The 22,915-nt window shown below is 40.9% G+C and overlaps 1 protein-coding gene across 3 annotated transcripts in view; it reads right to left on the bottom strand.

Annotated features, from left to right (window-relative positions):
- BTBD9 (BTB domain containing 9) overlaps positions 1 to 22,915 on the bottom strand; it is a 402,264-nt gene that overhangs the window by 337,123 nt on the left and 42,226 nt on the right. For all 3 annotated transcript variants that reach the window (XR_008615800.1, XM_024121675.3, XM_055080067.1), the window contains exons 5-6: positions 14,212 to 14,431; positions 9,781 to 9,900 (exon numbers count right to left, since the gene is read on the bottom strand). Coding sequence is in view for 2 of the 3 variants with exons in the window: in XM_024121675.3 (XP_023977443.1) it covers positions 9,781 to 9,900; positions 14,212 to 14,431 (340 nt within the window). In the remaining variant the exon portion in view is untranslated. The remainder of the gene's footprint in view (positions 1 to 9,780; positions 9,901 to 14,211; positions 14,432 to 22,915) is intronic.

Raw genomic sequence — 22,915 nt, forward strand, 5'->3', positions numbered from 1 at the left:
GCAAGAGGGAAGAGATATGGGAACATATGTATATGTATAACTGATTCACTTCGCGTAAAGCAGAAACTAACACACCACTGTAAAGCAATTATACTCCAATAAAGATGTTAAAAAATGCATTATTTTTCTAAGCAAAAGACACACTGGCTCAAATCCTGGCTCCAGCAGAGGGATTTTTTTTTCCTTCACTTCTTGGGAATTTTTACTATTCTCTGAATATTACTTGTGAAAATTAACCTAATTTATGGTTCTTCACAGGGAATCCTCTAGTCTTGTTGAAAGAAGTTTAAAAAAAACTTTAACTGAAACCAAGTCCCAGATATCTGAAACAGTTTTTCAGGGTCACATGAAGAGAGAATTGACAGTCACATACTTTCTCTGAGCTTAGGGACATAGGTAGAATTCATGAGCAGGTAGATGGTAAATAGAGAATTTTTGTTTTTTTTGGCCACGCCACATAGCTTGTGGGATCTTAGTTCCCCAACCAGGGACTGAACCCAGGCCCTCAGTAGTGAAGGCGTGGAGTCCTAACCACTGGACCGCCAGGGAATTCCCGTTAAATAGATGATTTTGACTGCTGAGACCAAGCAGGGAATTTCTAATAAGAACCAAAGATGAAGCTAAAGAAGCAGAAGGGCCCAATGATGGAGAGTTTTGGGTGAAGAGTTTAGATTTGACCAAGTCCACTGCATACTCTGCCTTTGGAGAGAGAACAAAGAGCATCCTTTTCCCCTTATTTTTTCCTGCTCAATCCCTTGGTCCCTTTGTCCAAATTATTTCTTCAGTAGGATTACCCATAACTATGCTCCAGCATATCATATATATATATATGTGTATATATATATATAAAATATATATAAATATAAATATATATATCTCTATTATTGCACTGATCATATTTTACTTTATCAATCTTTAGAAAGTTGTCACTCCTATTATATCATGAAATTCTTGAGAGCAGCAACTGTGTCTTGTTCACTCTTTTATGGTGGCACCTAAACTAAGTGCCTGCAATATAACACGTATTCAATAAACACCTGTTTGTTGAATAAATGTATGAATGAATAAGTCTTATAAGTAATAGAGCAGAATTGAGGAGAGGGAAAGCAGGAAAGAAAAGATGTTTGATGATCAACTAGGGGGTACTATCTGAACTTAATCCTGAACCTAACTGCTTGGGAAGCAACTGTACCACTACCATATATAGCCCTTGCCCTTCCAGAATGAAAAACATACAATGGCTGTTTGTGGTAGTAATAACAGGTCATTGGTGTTATTAACATCATCTCACACTTATTAAAAGATACTCAGTTATATTCTAAAATTATAAAATAAAATGCAAAGAAAAAGGACAACCCTGTTCTATTTTCTCATGTTTCAAGTCCTCCACTACACACAAAAGAAGCTCAACATGTTATTATCCTTTAAACAAAAATGAAACAAAAACAAAAAGCCTAGATTCAGCTGAAAAACTTAAGTACAAACAGCCATATCTCAGAGGTCTTATGGAATATAAAACACAGTGGAAAATATTTTTGGTCTAATAAGAGGATCTCAAGTGAAAATAATAAATAGGAAATTCCTCAACTAAAAAAAAAAAAGCAATTCAAGATGTAAAGAGATCTTGTGAAGAGAAATTCCATAATATATGAAACTTGTTTCTAAATACAGCTGGTGGCGCAGTGGTTAAGAATCCGTCTGCCAATGCAGGGGACACAGGTTCGAGCCCTGGTCCAGGAAGATCACACATGCCGCAGAACAACTAAGCCCATGCGTCACAACTACTGAGCCTGTGCTCTAGAGCCCGCAAGCCACAACTACTGAAGTCTACGCGCCTATAGCCCGTGCTCCACAACAAGAGAAGCCACCACAATGAGAAGCCCGTGCACCGCAATGAAGAGTAGCCCCTGCTCCCCGCAACGAGAGAAAAACCCACGCACAGCAATGAAGACCCAACGCAGCCAGAAATAAATAAAATAAATACATTTATTAAAAAATAAATAAATACAGCTGAAGCAAAACAAATCAGGAGTTAAGAACACCAGGTTCACTCTGTAATAATAAAGTCTAAAATGATCTTATGGCGAACAAAGGGGCAGGAAAATTCAAAGTTCTATTGACAAACTGACAAAACATACATAAAGGATTGCTACACTGCCTTTGGGGCATTTTAAAAGAGAAAACTTCCCCAACTGTTCATCCTCCTCCTCCCCCTCATCAGTATCCTTGTCATGCAGGTGGGCTATGGCTAGCACAAGCAGAGTGTGGCCACCCCAGGCCCTCTGTTTCAGCATTCCTAGAAACCGTTCCCGCCAAAAAGGAGGCAAGAGCTTCTCCAGGGCTCCATGTGTCCCCCTACTCTTAAGCAGAGCTATTTCTTCATCTCACAGTCTGCAGAGGCAACGTAGGATTGAGACGTTAACTGTGTAGTCACGGACCTGCATATTTAACTTCTCTGAGGCTCAGTTTCCTCATTTGTAAAATGAAGGTAGTTGGTGGTGTTTCTCTCCTAGAGCTATCATGAGAATCATACAAGGGAGCAATGTGCATCTGGCCCACAATAGACACTCAATAAATGTTAGACTGTTCTCTTCCTGTCTATCCTCTGAGGTCCTGTAACCCTCACTCCTCCTTTCTTCTGCTCACTGATTCCTTACAAATATTTAATGAATCTCTGTCCTTTGAGTTACTCTTCTATTTATTTCAAAATTCCAAAGGAAGATAAAAAAAAAAGAACTTATTTGATTTAAAAAAATTAAGAGAAAAAAAGAACTTATTTGTATGAAACTGAATAGCTCTACTACAGAAGCCCACATATCTGCTATACTTGGCAGACGACAAGTCAAGGGGTGGCTAGCACCTGAACGTACCTCTGCGGACTTCAGGCATAATTAATGCTCCACATGAGTAGAAGGACTTAAATAGTACAAATAGTTTCACATGTTACTTCACAAATTCCAGACTTCAGAAAATTTATATTTAAATATGGTTTTATTTTTTTAAAAAGCAATTTTAATCTCTCTTCAGCCCCAAGTAAAATTGTTATGATTTAGTGACACCATGTGGCTACATTTTGTTTTGCACTCTTAGAAGAGACTGTTCCTCTGTCTGCAGGTTGCTCTATACTAATTCAATTATGGTATCAAAGTTGTAGGTGGAGGTACAATTCAAACTAAGTGTGAACTAAAATGATTACTTTTAAAAAGTGAAACTGTTCCTTCTTCCTTTACAACTGAATAAGGCATTTCTCGACTTCTGAAGACACCAATCATATAAAGAAAGTAAAGCCTCCGCATAATTCTAGCTATGATTATAAAGAACCCTGGTGAACCACTGATTAATGTAAAACTGTCTACCTTTAAAAGTAAATAAATATATCAAGGCCCAGGGGGTCAGGGGGAGAACAAAAGAGAAAAGGTGGAAGACACACGCTTTTGTACAAGGTTAATATGGTAGGGAAAGAATGCTTCCATAAATAGCAATGTTTATTTTCTCATTTGTTTTATGTCTTGTAGATCTATAGCACTGTTAGGTACTATAATCTAATGAAAATGGGTAAAAAAATTATGCTGCATATACTGATGGCCAGGATGAGAGGGGACTTGGAATGTATGGTAGCAATAAAAGAGATTAAAGTGCCCTAAACCAAAAAACAGTACAGTTTTAGTATTCATTTAATGAGGCATCCTAGAGTAGACCAGTTACTCTTGAGTAACATTCGATGTACACCAAAGAAAGCCTAAATATCTACAACAATGACCAGAGAATATCACCTCCTTAATCTCAGTTTAAAACACCCAGCTCCCCTCTCAGGTTTTCAATGATCACCTATTTTAAATAATCACTCTCCTTCTCTTCACCCTGGGTCACTATCACAGTATCATTTTCACAACATTTACAATTACGTGTTGTGCTCTTATTGTTTATATCTGTTCCTCCCAAATTCTATGAGAGCAAAAATCTTGGCAGTCTTCTTCAGTGTTATGGCCTCAGTATCCAGTACAATGCATAGCACAAAGTAGGAGCTTATTTATGAAATGAGTGAGTAATGGATGAATAAACAGATGAATAAATGAAGAAAAATCTATTTTCTTAGCTGGTGAAGCATGCCTAAATTTCTTGTTGTAAGTGAAAGTAGAACTGTTCTAGTGAGATGTTTTTCATCATTTATGACCTCTACTGTGACCACTGAGACTGGAAGACAGGCCAGCAGATGCTCTACAACACCCTTTTGTCCATGACACATTTGGCACATTATAATCTCTCATTCTAAGAAAAGAAGAAAAAGGAGGAAAGGGAAAACTACAATGATTAAAACACTTTCATTAACAGTCAAAGAAATCAATGAACAGAGTGGAGTATATGCTAGAATTTAGCACATGATAAATATGGCTGTTCATACTAGTGTGGTAAGGAACGATTATTAAATAAATGGTCTTAGTCAACTGACTATCCCTAATCTGAAAATATACATGAAAAATATTCTGGCTAGATTAAATATTTAGATACAAAGATAAAAATAACAAGTAGCAGAAAAAATTTATAAAAATATAACACTCTTTAACATTGGAGTGAGGAACACCTTTCTAAACATGATATCAGGGCTTCCCTGGTGGCGCAGTGGTTGAGAGTCTGCCTGCCGATGCAGGGGACACGGGTTCGTGCCCCGGTCCAGGAGGATCCCACATGCCGCGGAGAGGCTGGGCCCGTGAGCCATGGCCGCTGGGCCTGCACGTCCGAAGCCTGTGCTCCGCAACGGGAGAGGCCACAGCAGTGAGAGGCCCGCGTACCGCAAAAAAAAAAACCAAAAAAACAAAAACATGATATCAGACCACCAGAAACCATAAAAAGGACTGACAGATTTGACATTTTTTTTAAACATAAAATTCTATATGGTAAAAAGTACTAATAAAACACTAAAAACTAATAACAAATTGCACAGTACATGATAGGCAAAAGTATAATCATACATACACAAACATACATCTACATGTATATATACACCGCATATATACGATATGTATACGTATCAAGGTGTACATACCAACATAAAGTTCTCACAAGCCACAAACAAAAAGATAATCACCCCAGAAGAAAAATATGCAAAAGACAAAAATAGGCTTTTATAAATGAGAAATAACAAATGTCAAGTATTATAAGATACCCTACACTTCACAGACTACAAAAGAAATCCAACTTAAAGTAAGACAATTTTTTACAGATCATAAATCACATTGGCAAAATGCTGATAATGCCTGCATTGATGAGAGTTTGGAGAAGGGGCATTTCTATGTGCTATTGGTAGAAACTGAGTACAGCCTTATCAGAGGGCAAGCTTTATCAATATTTAAAATGTGTACTACATCATAATTTTATAATTAAAATGTCATGAAAAGACATTTCCATTTTGATAATTAAAAACAAAAGGAGGGCTTCCCTGGTGGCGCAGTGGTTGAGAGTCCACCTGCCAATGCAGGGGACACGGGTTCATGCCCCGGTCCGGGAGGATCCCCACATGCCACGGAGCGGCTGGGCCCGTGAGCCATGGCCGCTGGGCCTGCGCGTCCGAAGCCTGTGCTCCGCAAGGGGAGAGGCCACAACAGTGAGAGGCCCGCGTACCACCAAAAAAAAAAAAAAAAAAAAAAAAAGAAAGGAAGAAAGAAGCTTAGTTTTGTGTTAAGTGAGTTCATCCGTCCTGTGCCATGTTCTGAACCGTCAAGCTGCACCCTTCTCAACACCCTTTCTGGCCTCTGTGCTCCCCTCGGATTCTCCTCTAACTCTCTGACCAGCCCCTGCAGTAAACCTGTCTGCCACCTACTCTTTCCTTCCCTCTCTCAATAGCTATATTCTTAAGGACTGTGCTTTTAGGCCCACTATTCCTCTCCCTCAACTCCCAGGTTTTATACCAAGTTCACTTTTGTAATTCCAGCTACCAGCCATATGTGGGCTACCTCTGCACGCATTCACATCCATGTTTTCAAGTCTTCTCATATTCCAGCAACATTTTGCAGCTGCCAAATTACCAGCACCGTGTTGAGAAAAAGCCAGAAAAAAAATTTAAAGCATCCCAGGGCACTCAATATTTCCACTCCTCGTTAGTGTTTTTTGTTCAGTCCTAGGCTCTACCAACTAAGAAAGCTGTGGAAGGACTTGAAGAGAGCTTACTAGATAGCCACGAAGACAGTTTGAAGGTTGGGGAATTTATGGGTAAAGCAGAAATTTCCTTTTCCTGAAAAAGGCAAAGCTGATAAGATATAAGATGGTTCTGAGTATCATATGAAAAACTGTACCAAAATTGACATCACTTTTCTTCATCTCCAGCTGGGGGCTAGGGGGTTGTTATTAGTCTAAGCTTTTGGCTACATTGAGCAGTCCCCACTTGACCCACAACGCATTCCTAAAAAGGACCCAGAAAGAAAGAGCAGACCATTTCCCTCCATTCACTGTTGTGGTTGTAACCATCACTCCGGCTTTGAAGCCTGACGTTATCCTTATCACCATTATCTCAGTGAGGGGAAATGCTGACTAAATTACATTCCACAGGATATATAAACGGCAAATTTTATGTTATATATATTTTACCACAATTAAAAAATGCTTTACCAAACCCAAAATGTATGAAAACTGTTGGAAACATACAAATGGGCAGATTACTAAGATAAAGAGAACCATGGAAGGCATGTGTGTGGACTGGCAATACGGAAAAGTGCTGAAAGGACCACACTCCTGAGATAAGGAACAGTTTCCTCATACTGAGAGCCACCACTGAGAGCCACCATAGCCACAGAGAATGGCAGGATGGCTCTCTTTCTCTGAAGGCCAAACACCAGTTCAGAGTCTCAGAAAGTAGAAAAGGTAATAAAAACAACTATTTACTGAGCCTCTACTTTGTGCCAGGCATTGTGCTCAGTACCTGTACATATGCTCTGTCATCTAACCCTCCACAGCAGACCCCAGGAAGGGTGCTGTTATTCCTGTTTCACTGGTGTAGAAATGAGGGCTTGGAGAGGCACAACTTTACTAAGATCACAATGCCAATATTAGATGAAACCAGGATTTGAGAAGAGCTCTAACTCTGCAGCCCATGATTTTCCTACTACCCGATGCTGATTTACATGCAGTTCAACCTAGACTCAAGAGAGAGGGCTGGGTAATCTCACAATTCAGAGTATCTCTTCTTTAGTGAATATATTAGATGAAATCTTTCATCAATATACAACACTCACATCCTTCAGAATTAACCTCGAAATTCAGTTTCCTGAAGAAAAAACAGAAAGTAGACTTTGCGAAGAGTACAGAACCATTTACCACTCCACAGTTTTCCAGCACAGATATACATTTTAACAAATACATGGATAAAAAGCACCAATGAATATATATACATATTAATATTAAATCAATCTCTCTTCATTACCTGGTCAGTGCCTTGACCCCAAACCTGTGCTAACATTTATAGAGTACCTACTGCATACAAAGTCATAACTTGAGAACTGTGAAAGAATACTGAAAGATTAGAATCCATACTCCTTGCTTCCAAGAGCTTGTAATTTTAGTATGAGAGGCAAGACAAACACGCAAAGGACACTGAAGAACAAAGGTGACATACAAATGTGCAAATTAACTAACACAATGCAAACTGAACACTTACGTGCTAAGGAAATAAAGAATTTATATGTGCCCAGTGAAGTTCCTGAAAGAAGTGTATTTAGAACATTGTTTAGGAAGTCAATAAATGACTGTGAAGATAAGAAACACCAAGCATAAGACATCCTTGGATAATCAATAGGGACTTATTCTTGAGCTCATTTTAAAATACTTCCAAAATTCCAAACTATTACAAAAGGCACAGTTTATGAAGGAATGTAGTAACATAGTAAGTTAAAGTGGTTATAAATAGTAAAATGTTTTCTCACTAAAATGCATATCAAGACTCCTTCCTTTTCTTGTTATCACTATCTCTAACATCACCTTTGCTCAGTTTTTCTCAACCAGCGTGGGAGCTGGCTATACCAAGACAAAAACTAGAATCATGAAAACAGCCAGGCTCTACAACACATAAAAACAACATCAACAAAGGCAAGGCCACATAGGAGAGACAAAATAAGGAAAAGGCAGTATAAATAATTCCCATTAATAAATAAGAGGAATTATATTTTCTAAAAGCCAGAGATCACGACTGAGGGTACATGTCTCCCTCCACAGAGTAGGAGTTTTCAGGTGGGTAAAGTACACAGCCTCTATCATAGCTGGTATTACAGTCACGATGATTTGTTCTGGGAGTCGTGTTCCTAGTGTTTCAAATTAAATACAAACACACAGTCCTTTGGTCCACGTCAGACACTTCGGTTGTTAATGCTGCTTATTTTTTAATCTGATATAGTCATAATAATGTCAGTCGATGCAGACTCAATCCCCTCCTCTACCTCGGGGCCCCTCTGTCACTCTCAAAGTATCCCTAGGCAGTTCTGAGATACAGCATCTTCACTCAATTTCTTGTCCCTCTCATTTTAATCCATTCAAAACTCCTCTGATAAAAGAGCAACTGCTAGACCTGAGACACTTTAGTCCCTCTTTGGGGAAATGAAGTTGATTTTCTTCATTTCCACACAAGAGGATCCTTGGGTAACAATATTGTGTCCAGTCACACCCATAATAAAAAAAATGTAGGCGACATTCTTTACTGTATCAGAGGCTGAAAGGTTTTGTGGAGTTCCTGTGGTAGAAGTAAGAATTCAGCCTGATGCTGTCAGATCATGCGTTTAGTAAGTATAAGGTGCCTTCTGACCGAGAGAGTAAGTGCTGTGGGGCATCCCCATCTGCTCCAACTCAGCCACAAAGGGATGCCAGCTGGGGTCACGAGTACAGGTGTGGAGCAGAGTGGGTAAGGGGCCAGCTCCACGTGCTCCCTGGCTTATACCACCATATCCCTTCTTGACACACCTAATTAAACGAACCAATCACTTCTGCCTTCAATCTCTTGAGTTTAGGGTAAAGAATATCTGAGGGAAATTTCCAAGAGGAAAATCACAATAGAAAAAACACAACAGAATTTCAGGGGCCTTTAACCACCTTTCCCAACTCCCAAATTCATTACTCATACTGGTTTTGCAGAATTTCAGAAAGAAAGCTTAAAAGATGGCTTACACCTAAAGTAAGAATATGAAATATTAGAATAGCTTATCAGTACTTTTTAAAAAACAAACTTAGATGGAGCTAAAATACATAATGACAATAAAGGTTAAGGTGCTCTGGTTGAAGGGAGGGTGTGAGCCTGGAGCCCCACCAGCTCAGCCTCCCTTGCCCCAAACCCAACCCCACTAGAAACACCTGCTCTTTCAAACTCCACTGATATCCACTGACCTAGAAAAAGAACATGCACAATGGCATCCAAAAATCTCCTCCTGGCCCTGAGGACTGCCAGGGAAGCCTCCAGAAATATTTCTCATGGCTTTTGTGAAAAGAACCCACCCCCTAACAATAACTCTGCTTTCAAGGTATAGCATGGAATTTAAAAAGCATTTCCACTTCTCAGTGTGTCGTCCCTTCTTATTCATTTACATGTCTTTACATAAATATGGTACAAAACAGTTCCACAGTACACTCTAAATATTAAGATGCTTAATTTTCCATAGTATCCTTAAGTTTTTCAGTTGGGACGCATTTAGTAACTGATATCCTGGAAAACTTTTCATCTATGAGACAGAAAAATGAAATCTGTTTCTCAACATCCAGATCTCTTTAAACAAACATCAAAATCATTTATAAGCCATGAGAACTAACCTGCAGACACGGGCTGGAAAATACAACTTTTGCCAAGAACGACAGAGATATTGCGAATGATCAATCACTCTGATCCAATCAAGTTCATCCATTGAGACTTCAATGAAGTATGAATAAGACCTATGAATCAAAAGGAAAAAGGCAGAAAAAAGTATCATATTAAAATAACAATACAAAGTTATATTTTTTTAGCAGCTTTTTTTTTTTTTTTTTTTTTTTTTTTTGGCTGTGTTGGGTCTTCATTGCTGTGTTTGGGCTTTCTCTAGTTGTGGTGAGCGGGGGCTACTCTTCTTTGCAGTGCACGGGCTTCTCATTGCGGTGGATTCTCTTGTTGTGGAGCACGGGCTGTAGGCGCGCGGGCTTCAGTAGCTGCGGCTCGCGGGCTCTAGAGCCCAGGCTCAGTAGTTGTGACACAGGCTTAGCTGCTCCGCAGCATGTAGGATCTTCCCAGACCAGGGCACGAACCCGTGTCCCCTGCATTGGCAGGTGGATCCTTAACCAGTGCATCACCAGGGAAGCCCCCCGAAGTTATATTTTAATAAAATGTTAAAAGGTACAAAAAAATACACTATTCATGAAATACATTTTCTGCATAATGACCAAATTCTGATGATGACGAAATGTGTATAGATCCCCCTAACATAGCATTCGCCACAACGTATTGAAATTATCTCTTTGCATGTCTGTCTGCCTTATTAGGTCTCAAGCTGCTTAAGAACACGAACCATGCCATATTTATCTGCATATATCCGGGGTCTAACACGGTGCTTGTCACATATCAGGCATATAAGACATAACACGACCAGAAGGCCTTGCATATACCATATTAACAGACTAATAAAGCCATGACAGAGAGAGGACAGAAAACAGAGAAGTGTGCCTTCTCCCTCTACCTTCACTGGCCTGGGCGCCCAGCCCTCCTCTCTCAGGAGGAAAGCCAACTCAGAATGGCTCCTCACAGAGGCCAGCTTATCTCCTGCTTCCTCCCAGTCTCCTACCATCCCACACACAGATACAGCCTACAGAAAAATAAATGACATGGGTGAAGAGATAATATGTATTCCTTTTCGGTACAACTTAAAATTTGGCAGCTAATAATCTAGCAGTAATGAAAACAGCCTATCATCCTCCCCTGGTCAAATACCCTGGACACTTACATGCTGGTCCCATACTGAACAAATCTATATTCCCCTGTCATAAGCCAAATTTAAATTTGAGATGCAGTTATTACTTGTACTGTAATATCAACAGGAACAATCTCAGAAGATTTAGGTGACCATAAATGTCAGCCCGCAACCAACAGTTGCGACCAGAAAAGGTCAGCTTATTTTGTGTCATCCCCTCATTTTCTGCTGTCCCCTCACTCCCGTTCATTTTATTGCTCAGTCTCAAACTGGTTATAACCTTTTATTGAACCTCTCTGGGTTATCAGCAATGCAGGATATAATTTTACAACACAGTGAGAATCTTTTTGGCTTAAGATTCTGAATTTTTCACCTTTGCTTAGAATGATAACTTCTGTGAGAAAGGAACTAGTACATGGTAAAGTTAAGTCCCCCGTGAACGAAACGCACATACTAAAACAAACTGGGGCTTCCCTGGTGGTGCAGTGGTTAAGAATCCGCCTGCCAATGCAGGGGACACGGGTTCAAGCCCTGGTCCGGGAAGATCCCACATGCCGCAGAGAAACGAAGCCCGTGCGCCACAACTACTGAGCCTGCGCTCTAGAGCCCACGAGCCACAACTACGGAAGCCCGTGTGCCTAGAGCCCATGCTCCGCAACAAGACAAGCCACCACAATGAAAAGCCGGCGCACCGCAACAAAGAGTAGCCCCCGCTCGCCACAACTAGGGAAAGCCCGCGCGCAGCAACGAAAACCCAACGCAGCCAAAAATATACAAATTAATTAATTTTAAAAAATAAAGTGATCTGATCTATAAATATTTAACATCCTGGAAATGCTGATAACTACTTTCAGTTTCAAATGTACTAACCTTTTATTATTTTTATACTAATTTCATTATTAACTAAACGAGTGAATATATGTAAAGCTTTTAGAACAGTGCCTACTATCATTAATCAGAGACTCTTGTAAATAATACGTGAAATTTGCTCCATTTTGCCAACTAAACATATTATGTCCAACGATACATATCAGGAAACATATTCTTTTTTTTTTTTTTTTTTTGGTGGTATGCGGGCCTCCCTCTGCTGCGGCCTCCCCCGTCGCGGAGCGCAGGCTCCGGACGCGCAGGCCCAGCGGCCACGGCCCACGGGCCCAGCCGCTCCGTGGCATGTGGGATCCTCCCAGACCGGGGCGCGAGCCCGGTTCCCCTGCATCGGCAGGCGGACGCACAACCACTGCGCCACCAGGGAAGCCCAGGAAACATATTCTTAATTAAAAAGAATGAGATAACCTGGAGATAACCTCCAATACCCACGCACATGGGAAATGCTGACTCTCACTTCATAAAGCTTCCCTCACACTTGACTCAAATGGCCTGAAAGGCCAGGGTGGTGGTCAGTGGTGCTAACAAGAGAAATGAACTAACCAGCAAGATCTGCAGGGTCTCATCACCCTTACTATTAAGCCCTTCATGCCCAGACTCAAAGAGGCATGAGTAGGGCCTAGGAGACTGTACACCAGAGACTGGGTGTACAGGTTTAGGTTAATGACGAGCAGCAGTGAGGGAGACTGTTCGGTTCTTGGTCATCCTACTGCTCTGGTACTTCTGCCATGGCTGAACCCAGTGGGTGAAAACATCAGAGTGGCTAGAAAGGAAGGCAGAATCTTAAAGCCACTGTGAAACTGGTGGGTTCCTAGGCTGGAGCCCATCAAGATTTTTTCACATATTTCTTTTGTTTTGATAATGATATTTATCCACACGAAAAGAATTTTTTTCTTCATCCACAGTATAAAGTATACTTTAAAAGTTATCATAATATCCAAAAGTAAGGAATCAAGTAAATAAACAATTGTAACCCATATAGTGGAATACCAAACAACTATTAAAAGTAACATTTTACATGGATAAATGACAAGGCCCTACTATATAGCACAGGGAACTATATTCAATATCATGTAATAAACCATAATGAAAAATATGAAAGAGAATATATATATGTAAAACATATTTGTATATATATATGTACAGCAGAACTTAAACACAACATTATAAATAAACTATATTTCAAAAAATTTTTTAAAAAGTAACATTTTATAGGATGGGCTTCCCTGGTGGCGCAGTGGTTGAGAGTCTGCCTGCCGATGCAGGGGACACGGGTTTGAGCCCCGGTCCAGGAGGATCCAACATGCCGCAGAGCGGCTTGGCCCGTGAGCCATGGCCGCTGAGCCTGTGCATCCGGAGCCTGTGCTCCGCAACGGGAGAGGTCACAACAGTGAGAGGCCCGCGCACCGCAAAAAAAATAAATAAATAAAATAAAGTGTAACATTTTACAGGAATATTTTTAAAAGAGTAGAATATTCACAATGTATTAATTAAAAAGTGAAGTTACTTTTTGTACATCTAACCTTTATTTTGTAAAACTATGTGTGGTTTTACAGGTTTCTGGTGTGTGTGTGTGTGTGTGTGTGTGTGTGTGTGTGTGTGTGTGTGTGTGTGTGTGTGTGTGACTATGCATAACAAAAAAATACTGGTTAGGGACTTCCCTGGTGGTGCGGTGGGTAATAATCCTCCTGCCAATGCACAAGGCAGGGGTTCGAGTCCTGGTCTGGGAAGATCCCACATGCCAGTGAGCAACCAAGCCCGTGCGCCACAACTACTGAGCCTGCGCTCCAGAGCCCAAGAGCCACAACTACTGAGCCCGCGTGCCACAACTACTGAAGCCCGCGCAGCTAGAGCCCATGCTCCACAAGAGAAGCCACCGCAATGAGAAGCCCGGGCACCGCAACGAAGAGTAGCCCCCGCAAGACACAATTAGAGAAAGCCCACGCTCAGGCTCTGCGACAAGAGAAGCCACCGCAATGAGAAGCCCGGGCACCGCAACGAAGAGTAGCCCCCGCAAGACACAATTAGAGAAAGCCCACGCTCAGAAACAAAGACCCAACAGAGCCAAAAATAAAATTAATTAATTAATTTAAAAAAACACTGGTTAGACAAATATAAAAATTAATAATAGGCAGTGAGATTACTAGCAATATTTATTTTCTTCTTTGTGCTTTTCTACATTTTCTGTTTTCCATAATAAACACATATTCATTACTTTTATAAGCAGAAAAAAGCAAAAAATATTATTTTTTAAAGAAACGCACCCTTTAATTCTTCCCCCAAAACTAAACTTCAAGAGAAATAGCAAAGTGATGACAAAGATATAAACCAGCAAGTCTCTTAAACCAAAGCAGATGACCACAAAGTTAGGCCATCTCAACCAAACATGTCAGTTTCTCTCCAAGTCATGCTAATGACTCACCGGCTATCTCGGTCCCACAGGAGTATCCGTATATGATTGATAATGGACGGCTGACCTAGCTTAATCTCGATGCCAGAACGGCAGTCATCATCAATTGGGTGCCTAGAAAATCCATGATCCAAATCATAATTTTGAGTGTCACCATCTAATAAGGCAGACTTCAGCTCCCCTTTTACCACCTGGGCTCCATATTTCATAGTTGCAATGTTTTCTTCTGGTACTACAGTTAAAAATAGAAGAAGCAAGGTTAACGGTTACTTATGAAATTTTCCATATTTTGGGAAAAAAGATAAAATTCTAGCATTTTAGTTGATGATAGTATATGCATTTAATTTAATGAGAGAGAGGAGATATGGAGTGTCTGTGAGGATTAAGGTACCACCACAGTTGAAAATTTAATGACATCATCACAGCCACAAAGTACCTGGGACTAAGATTACTAAGAAAAAGTTGTAAATACTAGAAAAAACATGTTCTAGGACAAACAAATCAGCTCTACTGAGTTAATTATATTAGTAGCTTTAATTTAATATCTACTGGACAAAAATAGCATGTAAAATGACCTGTACCTGCCATCTGGACTGAGCACGAAGTGTACAAGCAAAGCAAACAGGTCATACATCTTATAAAACAGAAAGAGAAAGACCCCAATACAGCGGAGCTGTTGGTCTTACAAGGACGTACTGAATCAATTAGCTAAAAACCAAGAATATGTTTAAAAGAAGATATATTTTCACTTCACTTGAATATTTTTAAAAATAAAAATTCAGTCTGTCATCAAAATTAATACTATGATTATAATTAACCCCCCTCCCCTCTCCAACACTAGATGTACTAAGAGTCAATTGTTCCTGGGACTCTGAAGTCCTCTATGCAAATTTTGCTTCACAGATCTAGAATCTGTCTTCCAGGTACTAGCATTCTAAAACTGACACTCTCCATGGAGAGACAAGAGGCAGCATAAAGTAGATGTTAAGAGCCTGAGCTTCAAAGACAGAGTTTAAATAATGGTGCCACCTTTAACCAGATGTATCAATTTGGGGAAGTCACTTTCTCTGAACTTCTATTTCTCAATAGGGCAATATCTATCTCCCAGGTGTTTTTGTTTAAGGATTAAATGAGATGATCTTTGCAAAGCACAGAGTAAGCTCTAAAAAAAAGATTGCCAGTATTATTACAAAATATGTATAAAAAGCACACATAAAACTAAGCAAGTTTACAGACTGTAAATAAATGCTGAATTCTCACAGAATATGTACATCTTGGCTGTGTGATTTGAATAGGAGAAAGTATGAGCTATAATTAGGCTCTTAGGGAAAAGGAGTAAGTAATTCATCATTGCAGATTTCTTGGCAAATGTGGGTTTAAAAACTTTTTTTCAAATGAAGACAGGGAAAGACGATTTAAAAATGAAGCTGAAAAGTGGGGGCTGGGGTGAGTTTAATTAACCTTCAAAAGACTAAGGCAACTGAGAAACCAAACCAAATGAAAACAAAACCTAGTCATGATCTACTTCTTACCACCAGAGGCTTAAGTGCTCAGTTCATAACTTTCTACGTTCTATTAGCTCATGAAAATCACACATATTCTTCATATTTATTTTTCATTTATTTAACAAACTTTATTAATTCCTTTGACTTACTCTTCATAATAATCCTTTGAGTGTAGGACTACTATTATATCCATTTCACACATGGGGAAGTGGGGGCAGAAAAAGGTTAAATGGACTTTGTTGCCCAAGGCCATACAGCCAGCAAGGAGCTGAGGTGCTATCAGAACACAGGCAATCTGTTTCCAGGGGCCCTGCCCTGCTACTACCTTCATAAAGGGTTTCTGATGGGAAGACCATACTTTTCCCCTCTTACTAGTCCCTTCCCTCTAAGGTTACTTAGGACCCAAAGGAAAGAAACAGTCTATTATAGCTTTTTTTCAGAAAGTTGGACTTAAAATGAGAAAACCTAAGTTTAAGACTCAGGCTCTACCACTTATTATCCCTGATGAGGCCTCTTAGTCTCTATGAATCTGTTTTCTCATCTAAAAATAATAATATTTTACGCAACCCACCCACGGGGCTACTGTAAAAATTACACTATAAATAATATATGCTAAAGTACTACGGGACTTTCCTGGTGGCGCAGTATTTAAGACTCTGCGCTCCCAACGCAGGGGGCCCAGGTTCAATCCCTGGTCAGGTAACTAGATCCCACGTGCATGCCACAACTAAGGGACCCACCTACTGCCACTAGGGAGCCGGTGAGCTGCAACTAATACCCAGCACGACCAAATAAAAAAATAAAATAATAAAAAAATAAAGTCTACAAAGTACTCTATAAGAATTCAATTAGTCAAAAAACATTTACTGAAGACCCATTCTGTACCAGGTACCCTGTGAGGCACTGGATATCTCTCAGTGAACCAGACAGAGACAGGCCCTGCCCTCCTGGTGCCTCCAATCTAGAGATGAAGCACTTTATAAACAAGCAAAGAAAAGCTTCAAATTTGTGATTTGTGAATCCTCAGTAGAGGTGACTTGTGAACCCCCTAGTTTACAGATGAAGATACTAAAAGATACTAAAACCTACAATTGGGAAGATAGAATACTAATAGAGTCACAGAGTTTTCAAAGTATTAATGGTTCATTGCTATTACTGTCTTTATGTGATAGATAAGACAAATTTTATTTATTATTTATTTGTTTGTTTGTTTGTTTATGGCTGCATTGGGTCTTCGCAGCTGCGCACAGGCTCTTCTCTAGTTGCGGCGAGCAGGGGCTACACTTCGCTGTGGCGCACAGGCTTCTTATTGCAGTGGCTTCTCTTGTTGCGGAGCAAGGGCTCTAGGTGCATGGGTTTCAGTAGTTGTGGCACGCGGGCTCAGTAGTTGTGGCTCTTAGGCTCTAGAGCGCAGACTCAGTAGTTGTGGCACACAGGCTTAGTTGCTCCATAGCATGTGGGATCTTCCTGGACCAGGGCTCGAATCCGTGTCCCCTGCATTGGCAGGCAGATTCTAACCACTGCGCCACCAGGGAAGTCCCCAAATTTTAAATTCTAGTTTAGAAGCAAGGAATAGATTCATTCAGTCATTCATTTATTTTGAAAAGTCTAGATTCAGGCACTGTGCTAAGTGCTAGGAAAACACAGGGGAAAAGACATAATTACAGTCCTCAAGAAGCTCAGTCTAAGTAGGAGTATAGGCAAGAAACACAAAAATGGTACTATCACAGTGGCAAGCCCCTTCAGCCTAGTTACTGGAAACTATGGGAATAGGTTCGTGGTACCATGTACCTATGGCACAGATTTAAATACACACACACACACACTCACATATAAACCAATAATATAACATAGCAGGCCTAGCAACAGATTGACTTTTAGCCAATAAAAAATCTTGAGGGGAGGGAGCTGGGAAGATGGCGGAAGAGTAAGACGCGGAGATCACCTTCCTCCCCACAGATACATCAGAAATACATCTACACGTGGAACAACTCCTACAGAACACCCACTGAATGCTGGCAGAAGACCTCAGACATCCCAAAAGACAAGCAACTCCTCATGTACCTGGGTAGGGCAAAAGAAAAAAGAATAAACAGAGACAAAATAATAGGGACGGGACCTGCACCAGTGGGAGGGAGCTGTGAAGGAGGAAAGGTTTCCACACACTAGAAGCCCCTTCGCGGGGGGAGACTGCAGGTGGCGGAGGGGGGAAGCTTCGTACCCAAGGAGCAGAGCACAGCAACAGGGGTGCGGAGGGCAAAGCGGAGAGATTCCCGCACAGAGGAACGGGGCCGACCAGCACTCACCAGCCCGAGAGGCTTGTCTGCTCACCCGCCGGGTCGGGCTGGGGCTGAGAGCTGAGGCTCGGGCTTCAGTCGGATCGCAGGGAGAGGACTGGCTGCGCGAACACAGCCTGAAGGGCTTAGTGCACCACGGCTAGCCGGGAGGGAGTCCGGGAAAAAGTCTGGACCTGCCGGAGAGGCAAGAGACTTTTTCTTCCCTCTTTGTTTCCTGGTGCGCAAGGAGAAGGGATTAAGAGCGCTGCTTAAAGGAGCTCCAGAGACGGGCGCGAGCCGCGGCTACCAGCGAGGACCCCAGAGATGGGGCATGAGACGCTAAGGCTGCTGCTGCCGCCACCAAGAAGCCTGTGTGCGAGCACAGGTCACTCTCCACACTTCCCCTCCCGGGAGCCTGTGCAGCCGGCCACTGCCAGGGTCCCGTGATCCAGGGACAACTTCCCCTGGGAGAACACACGGCGCCTCAGGCTGGTGCAACATCACGCCGGCCTCTGCTGCCGCAGGCTCGCCCCACACTCCGTGCCCCTCCCTCCCCCCCGGCCTGAGTGAGCCAGAGCCCCCGAATCAGCTGCTCCTTTAACCCCGTCCTGTCTGAGCAAAGAAGAGATGCCCTCTGGCGACCTATACGCAGAGGCAGGGCCAAATCCAAAGCTGAACCCCGGGAGCTGTGCGAACAAAGAAGAGAAAGGGAAACTTCTCCCAGCAGCCTCAGGAGCAGCAGATTAAATCTCCACAATCAACTTGATGTACCCTGCATCAGTGGAAAACCTGAACAGACAACGAAGCAACCCAAATTGAGGAGGTGGACTTTGAGAGCAAGATATATTATTTTTTCCCCTTTTCCTCTTTTTGTGAGTGTATGTGTATGCTTCTGTGTGAGATTTCATCTGTATAGCTTTGCTTTCGCCATTTGTCCTACGGTACGCGGGCCTCTCACTGATGTGGCCTCTCCCTCCACAGAGAACAGGCTCCGGACATGCAGGTTCAGCAGCCATGGCTCACGGGCCCAGCCGCTCTGCGGCATGCGGGATCCTCCCGGACCAGGGCACAAACCCACGTCCCCTGCATCGGCAGGCGGACCCTCAACCACCGGGCCACCAGGGAAGCCCATTTTTTTTCTTAATAATTATTTTTTATTTTAATAACTTTATTTTATCTTACTTTATTTTATTTTATTCTCTCCTTTCTTTCCTTCCTTCCTTCCTTCCCTTCTTTCTTTCTTTCTTCTTTTCCTCCTTTTATTCTGAGCCGTGTGGATGAAAGGCTCTTGGTGCTGCAGCCAGGAGTCAGTGCTGTGCCTCAGAGGTGGGAGAGCCAACTTCAGGACACGGGTCCACAAGAGACCTCCCAGCTCCACGTAATAGCAAATGATGAAAATCTCCCAGAGATCTCCATCTCAACACCAACACCAAGCTTCCTCAATGACCAGCAAGCTACAGTGCTGGACACCCTATGCCAAACAACTATAAAAATACTCTAGACAGGATCAATAGCAGAATAACTGAGGCAGAAGAACGGATAACTGACCTGGAAGTTAAAATAGTGGAAGTAACTACTGCAGAGCAGAATAAAGAAAAAAGAATGAAAAGAACTGAGGACAGTCTCAGAGACCTCTGGAACAACATTAAACGCACCAACATTCGAATTATAGGGGTCCCAGAAGAAGAAGAGAAAAAGAAAGGGACTGAGAAAATATTTGAAGAGATTATAGTTGAAAACTTCCCTAACATAGGAAAGGAAATAGTCAATCAAGTCCAGGAAGCACAGAGAGTCCCATACAGGATAAACCCAAGGAGAAACACGCCAAGACACATAATAATCAAACTGTCAAAAATTAAATACAAAGAAAACATATTAAAAGCAGCAAGGGAAAAACAACAAATAACACACAAAGGAATCCCCATAAGGTTAACATCGGATCTTTCAGCAGAAACTCTCCAAGCCAGAAGGGAGTGGCAGGACATATTTAAAGTGATGAAGGAAAAAAACCTACAACCAAGATTACTCTACCCAGCAAGGATCTCATTCAGATTTGATGGAGAAATTAAAACCTTTACAGACAAGCAAAAGCTGAGAGAGTTCAGCACCACCAAACCAGCTTTACAACAAATGCTAAAGGAACTTCTCTAGGCAAGAAACACAAGAGAAGGAAAAGACCTACAAGAACAACCCGAAACAATTCAGTAAATGGTAATAGAACCATACATATCGATAATTACCTTAAATGTAAATGGATTAAATGCTCCCACCAAAAGACACAGACTGGCTGAATGGAAACAAAAACAAGACCCATATATATGCTGTCTACAAGAGACCCACTTCAGACCTAGGGACACATACAGACTGAAAGTGAGGGGATGGAAAAAGATATTCCATGCAAATGGAAATCAGAAGAAAGCTGGAGTAGCAATTCTCATATCAGACAAAATAGACTTTAAAGTAAAAACTATAACAAGAGACAAAGAAGGACACTATATAATGATCAAGGGATCGATCCATGAAGAAGATATAACAATTGTAAATATTTATGCACCCAACATAGGAGCACCTCAATACATAAGGCAAATACTAACAGCCATAAAAGGGGAAATCGACAGTAACACAATCATAGTAGGGGACTTTAACACCCCACTTTCACCAATGGACAGATCATCCAAAATGAAAATAAATAAGGAAACACAAGCTTTAAATGATACATTACACAAGATGGACTTAATTGATATTTATAGGACATTCCATCCAAAAACAACAGAATACACAGTAAATTGATATTTATAAGACATTCCATCCAAAACAACAGAATACACATTCTTCTCAAGTGCTCATGGAACATTCTCCAGGATAGATCATATCTTGGGTCACAAATGAAGCCCTGGTAAATTTAAGAAAACTGAAATCGTATCAAGTCTCTTTTCCAACCACAACACTATGAGACTAGATATCAATTACAGGAAAATAAATCTGTAAAAAATACAAGCACATGGAGGCTAAACAATACACTACTTAATAACCAACAGATCACTGAAGAAATTAAAGAGGAAATCAAAAAATACCTAGAAACAAATAACAATGAAAACATGACGACCCAAAACCTATGGGACGCAGCAAAAGCAGTTCTAAGAGGGAAGTTTATAGCAATACAATCCTACCTTAAGGAACAAGAAACATCTCAAATAAACAACCTAACCTTACACCTAAAGCAATTAGAGAAAGAAGAACAAAAAAACCCCAAAGTTAGCAGAAGGAAAGAAATCATAAAGATCAGAGCAGAAATAAATGAAATAGAAACAAAGAAAACAATAGCAAAGATCAGTAAAACTAAAAGCTGGTTCTTGGGCTTCCATGGTGGCGCAGTGGTTGAGAGTCCTCTTGCTGATGCAGGAGACACGGGTTCATGCCCCAGTCCAGGAAGATCCCACATGCCGCAGAGCGGCTAGGCCCGTGAGCCATGGCTGCTCAGCCTGTGCATCCGGAGCCTGTGCTCCGCAACGGGAGAGGCCACAACAGTGAGAGGCCCGCGTACCGCTAAAAAAAAAAAAAAAATGCTGGTTCTTTGAGAAGATAAACAAAACTGAAAAACCATTACCTAGACTCATCAACAAAAACAGGGAGAAGACTCAAATGAATAGAATTAGAAATGAAAAAGGCCAAGTAACAACTGACACTGCAGAAATACAAAGGATCATGAGAGATTACTACAAGCAACTCTATGCCAATAAAATGGACAACCTGGAAGAAATGGACAAATTCTTAGAAAGATATAACCTTCCAAGACTGAACCAGGAAGAAACAGAATATATGAACAGACCAATCACAAGCAATGAAATTGAAACTGTGATTTAAAGTCTTCCAACAAACAAAAGTCCAGGACCATATGGCTTCACAGGTGAATTCTATCAAACATTTAGAGAAGAGCTAACACCCATCCTTCTCAAACTCTTCCAAAAAATTGCAGAGGAAGGAACACTCCCAAACTCATTCTACGAGGCCACCATCACCCTGATACCAAAACTAGACAAAGATACTACAAAAAAAGAAAATCACAGACCAATATTACTGGTGAATATAGACGCAAAAATCCTCAACAAAATAATGGCAAACAGAATCCAACAACACATTAAAAGGATCATACACCATGACCATGTGGGATGCAAGAATCCCAGGGATGCAAGGATTCTTCAATATACGCAAATCCATCAATGTGATACACCATATTAACAAATTGAAGGAGAAAAACCATAGGATAATAGATGCAGAAAAAGCTTTTGACAAAATTAACACCCATTTATGATAAAAACTCTCCAGAAAGTGGGCATAGAGGGAACCCTACCTCAACATAATAAAGGCCACATACAACAAACCAACAGCAAACATCATTCTCAATGGTGAAAATCTGAAAGCAATTTCACTAAGATCAGGAACAAGACAAGGATGTCCACTCTCGCAACTATTATTCAACATAGTTTTGGAAGTCCTAGCCATGTCAATCAGAGAAGAAAAAGAAATAAAAGGAATACAAATTGCAAAAAAAGAAGAAAAACTGTCACTGTTTGCAGCTGACATGATACTATACATAGAGAATCCTAAAGATGCCACCTGAAAACTACTAGAGCTAACCAATGAATCTGGTAAAGTTGCAGGATACAAAGTTAATGCGCAGAAATCTCTTGCATTCCTATACATTAATGATGAAAAATCTGAAAGAGAAATTAAGGAAACAGTCCCATTTACCATTGCAACAAAAAGAATAAAATATCTAGGAATAAACCTACCTAAGGAGACAAAAGACCTGTATGCAGAAAACTGTAAGACACTGATGAAAGAAATTAAAGATGATACAAACAGATCGAGAGATATACCATGTTCTTGGATTGGAAGAATCAATATTGTGAAAATGACTATACTACCCAAAGC

This window comes from Physeter macrocephalus, chromosome 18, assembly GCF_002837175.3.
Source record: "Physeter macrocephalus isolate SW-GA chromosome 18, ASM283717v5, whole genome shotgun sequence".
In the NCBI taxonomy this organism is placed as follows: domain Eukaryota; kingdom Metazoa; phylum Chordata; class Mammalia; order Artiodactyla; family Physeteridae; genus Physeter; species Physeter macrocephalus.